This window comes from Arachis ipaensis, chromosome B01 (genome assembly GCF_000816755.2).
Source record: "Arachis ipaensis cultivar K30076 chromosome B01, Araip1.1, whole genome shotgun sequence".
Taxonomy (NCBI): Eukaryota; Viridiplantae; Streptophyta; class Magnoliopsida; order Fabales; family Fabaceae; genus Arachis; species Arachis ipaensis.
This window is the reverse complement of record NC_029785.2, coordinates 17,783,037-17,788,803: the sequence shown is the minus strand read 5'-3', so window position 1 is coordinate 17,788,803 and position 5,767 is coordinate 17,783,037. Positions and strand designations below refer to the sequence as shown.

The 5,767-nt window shown below is 41.1% G+C and overlaps 1 protein-coding gene across 1 annotated transcript in view; it reads right to left on the bottom strand.

Moving 5' to 3' along the window:
• LOC107626755 overlaps positions 4,209–5,767 on the bottom strand; it is a 9,813-nt gene continuing 8,254 nt past the window's right edge. The window contains exon 7 of the mRNA XM_016329665.2: positions 4,209–5,291. Coding sequence (XP_016185151.1) covers positions 4,650–5,291 — 642 coding nt within the window. The 3' untranslated portion in view covers positions 4,209–4,649. The remainder of the gene's footprint in view (positions 5,292–5,767) is intronic.

The window sequence follows — 5,767 nt, the reverse complement described above, 5'->3', positions numbered from 1 at the left end:
TATGATCAACATTGGTGCTACACACAACTTCATCACGCCTGATGAAGCAAAAAGGCTTGGGTTAAAGATCACCAAAAAGAATGGTTGGTTCAAACCCGTGAATACCAAGGGTGAACCCCTTAAGGGAGTAGCAAAAGGGGTAGAGATGACTCTTGGTTCTTGGAAGGGCCTTGTAGATTTCTCAGTAGCACCCATGGACGATTTTAAAATAGTCATCGGGCTCGATTTGCAAAGGAAGGCAAATATAATACCTATGCCATACTAGGACGTAGTATGCATCATGGAGAAAGGGTCTCCATGCATGGTTCCTACAGTCTCTAAAAAGTTGGCGGACCATCGATACTGTCTGCTATGCAACTAAAGAAATGATTCAAGAAGGGAGAGATTACATATTTGGCTCTATTACAAGAAGAGTCAACATCCGAAAGAGAAGACGTTCCTCACAAAATCAAGAAAGTCCTTGAAGAAAATAAGGATGTGATGCCTCCCGAGTTGCCAAAACAACTACCACCTAGGAGGAAGGTAGACCACAAGATTGAATTGGAGTCAGGAGCAAATTCGTTCGCCTCAACACCTTATAGGATGGCACCGCCAGAACTCGAGGAGTTGAAGAAGCAACTCAAGGATTTGCTAGATGCTGGGTTCATCCGTCCATCGAAGGCACCTTATGGCGCACCAGTCTTGTTCCAAAAGAAGCATGATGGTTCATTGAGACTATGCATCGACTATCAAGCACTTAACAAGGTAACCATCAAGAACAAATACCCCATTCCTTTGATAGCCGATTTGTTTGATCAACTTGGTAGAGCCAAGTGGTTCTCAAAGCTAGATTTGAGGTCAGGATATCACCAAGTGAGAATTGCCGATAGTGATGAGTCTAAGACCACGTGTGTCACGAGGTATGGATCGTATGAGTGGTTGGTGATGCCTTTTGGCTTAACCAATGCTCCTGCGACCTTCTGTACCTTGATGAATGAGATCTTTCGACCTTACCTTGATCGGTTTGTAGTGGTCTACTTGGATGACATTGTTGTCTATAGCAATACTTTGGAGGAACATGTAGAACACTTATGAACCGTGTTCAAGATCTTGCGAGAGAATAACCTATATGTGAAGAAGAAAAAGTGTTCCTTTGCAAGGGACGAAGTCCACTTCTTGGGACACATCATTAAAGATGGAACTCTCTGTATGGATCAAGGAAAGGTGAAGGCTATCAAAGAGTGGGAGTCGCCAAATAAGGTATCTGAATTGAGGTCATTCCTTGGGTTGGCTAATTACTATCGGAGGTTTATCAAGGGATACTCCGCCAAGGCTGCACCATTAACTGATCTTCTCAAGAAGAATCACTCTTGGAAATGGTCCAAGGAGTGTCAAAAGGCCTTTGATGAGTTGAAGGCTGCTATCACAGAAGGACCAGTACTAGCACTACCCGATTACTCAAAGGTATTTGAAGTCCACACTGATGCTTCTGACCATGCTATTGGAGGGGTTCTGATGCAAGAAGGACATCCGATTGCCTTTGAGAGTCGCAAGTTAAATAATACAGAGAGGCGATACATCGTCCAAGAGAAGGAGATGACCGCGGTAGTGCATTGTCTGAGAACTTGGCGTCACTACTTACTTGGTTCATACTTCATCGTCAAAACAGACAATGTAGCTACAAGCTACTTCCAAACTAAGAAGAAGTTAAGCCCCAAACAAGCTAGGTGGCAAGATTTCTTAGCTGAGTTTGATTTTGAATTTGAACACAAGTCAGGCAAGACTAATGTGGTAGCAGATGCGCTGAGTCGCAAGGCTGAGTTGACGGCCATTTCTATGGTTGAAGGAGATATTGTGCATACCATCAAGGAAGGGTTGCATCACGATCCATTAGCCAAGAAGTTGGTGGAGTTGGCTAGAGAAGGTAAGACCAAAAGATTTTGGTTAGAAAACGACCTTCTTTACACAAAAGGGAGAAGACTATATGTTCCTAAATGGGAAAATCTGAGAAGGAAGTTGGTAAGAGAATGCCACGACACCAAGTGGGCTGGTCACCAAGGTCAGCAAAAGACCTTAGCGCTCATTGAATATTCTTATTATTGGCCTCAAATGAGAGATGAAGTGGAGAGCTATGTGAAGACTTGTCTTGTGTGCCAACAAGATAAGATTGAAAACAAGACACCAAGTGGGTTGTTGGAACATCTGCCTCCATTAGAGCGACCGTGGGAAAGTGTCTCTTTAGATTTCACCTCTGCCTTACCAAAGTCCGAGGGGTTTGGATCTATTCTCGTGGTAGTGGATCGATTTTCGAAGTATGCTACCTTTATACCTATCCCTACTGACTGCACTGTAGAGGAAGCAGCACGACTATTCTTCAAGAATGTGGTGAAGTACTAGGGATTACCTAAGAGCATCATTAGGGATCGAGATCCACACTTCACAGGACGACTATGGACAGAGCTGTTCAAACTCCTTGGGTCGGAGCTTCATTTTTCAACAAGCTTCCATCCTCAAACCGATGGACAGACTGAGAGAGTGAACGCCTTACTCGAGTGTTACTTGAAGCATTTTGTAAGCGCTAATCAAAAGGATTGGACAAAAGTCCTAGACATTGCTCAATTCTCATACAATCTACAAAGGAGTGAGTCTACAGGGAAGAGTCCATTCGAGATTGTGACTGGACAACAGCCGCTTACACCTCACTCTCTTCCTTCCTCTTACTCAGGGAAGAGCCCTGGAGCTTATCATATGATTAAGTCTTGGGAAAAACAAGCAGATGTCACTCGTTCTTACCTTGACAAAGCTGCAAAGAGGATAAAGAAATGGGCAGATAAGAAGAGGAAGCATGCAAGCTATCAAGTGGGAGACACGATAATGATTAAACTTCTTCCATAACAATTCAAAGCCTTTCTCAAGGTTCATAAGGGCTTAATCCGCAAATACGAAGGGCCATTTGAGATCATTGCACGTGTTGGGGAGGTTGCTTACAAAGTACAACTCCCTCCCTCTATGAAGATCCACCCGGTCTTCCATGTGAGTATGCTTAAACCATATCATGAATACCAAGATGAATCGAGTAGAGGTGACTCGAGTCGTGCTCCGCCTGTGGTGATTAGATCCTTTGATAAAGAAATCGAAGATATCTTAGCTAATCGCGTCGTACGACGAAGAGGAGTACCACCAAGTATCCAATACTTGATCAAGTGGAAAGGACTCCCGATAACCGAAGCAAGCTGGGAAGCTCGTGAAGATCTGTGGCAATTCTAAGAACACCTACAGCGCTATCATGAATAGAACGCGACGAGGACGTCTGGCATTAGGTGGGGGAGAATGTCACGGTAAATTTTAGAAGGTTAAATTTAACAGTTCTATAATATCCTAGAAGGTCCCGGAATACCCTAGAAGGTTCTAGAAGACTCTGGAAGGTCATAGAGTATTCTAGAAGAGTGTAGATATATATAGAAGTATAAAGAGTGGTATGGAATAATCTAGAAACATTTAGAAAGTTATGGTAGGATAAATATTTGTAAAGAAGGTTTTGGATGATTAATCTGAACCGTTGATCAGATTTAATCATAACCATCCATTGAGGAGGTGGATGGCTATAAATAGAGGTGAGAGTTAGAATTTGTGTGTGTGAATCATTTGTAACAAACACTTGAGCAATAAAGTGTTCTTCCACCAAAGCTTCATTTCTCTTATGTTCTCTTGTATTCTTAGCTTTCTTGCTAAGTATTGAGGGTTAGACTGACTTGGTCTTAGCTCAAGAGGTTGAGTAAGTTCGAGTGTCGGCACGGTAGCGTTGGAATGTGTCCAAGGCCGTGACAATCAGCACTGTTAGTCATAAATTCCTCCCAATTCCTTTGTCAAATAGAAAATATTTAATTATTGACGAGATGAATAAACTATTGACCAATCATTTGGATCACTTTAGGTCATTTTATTAAAAATAAATATTAAAACCCATTTCATCAAAAGCTAAATCTTTCATATACCAAAATGGCTATTTACTCTATATAGTATTATAGTATTTCTTTGTTTCTGTAATTCTGTTATCCTGCATTTGGCGTGTTTTGGAAAGCTAAAGACTACTGCTGCTGTCTAGCTTCTGCGCTTCATACAGAACAAACAAAACAAAAATGTTTTCCGGAGTCTCTATGAATTATGATGGATGAATTCAACCACTAAATCATAATGAGGAAGTCAAACTAGAAAAATAAAACTATCAATTCTCAAAACTGATACTTCCCTTGTAATAATAATGGAAAGAATACACGATGACAACTATTTTTTCAATACACAACCAATAAATAATCTTTGCCTGGTTTTATGCCATCAAAAATGAAAAATAAAAAGATCGACCATGCTTGATTGATACATTCCAAAACAACAATGAGCTCATCAAGCAAGCAGCACTAGCATACTAAATGATATAATTCCCAATAACTAATCCAGGTGAGCAAAAAGTGATATCAATCACTTCGGCAACCTTCTTCAGGACTACACGTAGACAAAATGATGTAATCAGCAAAAAAGTCTCAACCTAACACTCAACCTGCCCTGCACCCCAAAAGTAGTAGAAGCTAATCAAAACCTTTTCTTTTTATTGTTTCAGCCAAAATATAAAGCATTGCAAGTTTTTGCAAATCCAGCAACTAAATTTTTGTCCATCATGACGTTGACGATGCCCCGCCAATAGTCTGTTTAGCCACATAAATTTGCTTCACCTTTGATGAAGGGAAGCTCTTATCTGTTGTACCCATAGTTTGGTTTCTTCCTTGGTATCTACGATGGGACCATTCACCCCCAGAACTATTTCTCTGAGAAACAGTACCTCTTTGATAATGGCCATGTCCTGAAGAATTGTCATAGTGCAAAGTAGAAATATTTTGTTGCGAGGGCTGACTCTTAAAAGCAGAACTCGCACCCTGGTTATTACTATTGCTGCCTTTGCCATTCTGAGAACTGACCTCTCCGGCATCCGCAATGTTGATCAGCGAGGGAGTCTTGTTGACAACATTCTGTTCAGCCTTAGCAGCAGTCGGGTTTGATGCATCCACTAACCCAAGTTCATCTGGCAATTGGTTAACATCAGCTGCTCTGGGAAAACTCCTATCACCTTCGGAAGGCGTCGAAGTCCTAGAATTGGTAAACCTTTGGATATTTAATGGCTGATCAACAGAAGGTCCATGATTAAATTGACTAGTTTGTACCCCTTCTTGTTGCTGCATCGGCATTGACAAAGGAATAGATGAAAGTGGTGAATTAGGAACATGAGGCCATCGAGCTTGGACAGACATGTCAGTAGAGGGCTGCCATAAATGTGATCAATCATTTAGCTATAATAATAATAATAATAATAATAATAATAATAATAAGAGAAAATGACAAATAGATCCCTGACTTTTTGCCCCGCAGACATTTTCGTCCCTGACTATTGAAAAATACTTTTAAGTCTCTGACCTTCACAAAACTTGAACGGATCAGTCCCTAACGGAGGCATTTAGACGGATCAGTCCCTGACGAAGGCATTTGGACGGAGGGACTGATTCGTCTAGGTTTTGTGAAGGTTAGGGACTTAAAAGTATTTTTCAATGGTCAGGGACGAAAATGTCCGCAGGACAAAAAGTCAGGGACCTATTTGTCCTTTTCTCTGATAATAATTAGAGCTTATACAGTTAAATTAAGACATGGAATAACCGAATGATTTTCATTATCCTATTCGACTAAACTACAAATACCTAGTATTTACTAGTTCCAGGTAGGGGTGGCAAACAGGCTAGCCCGC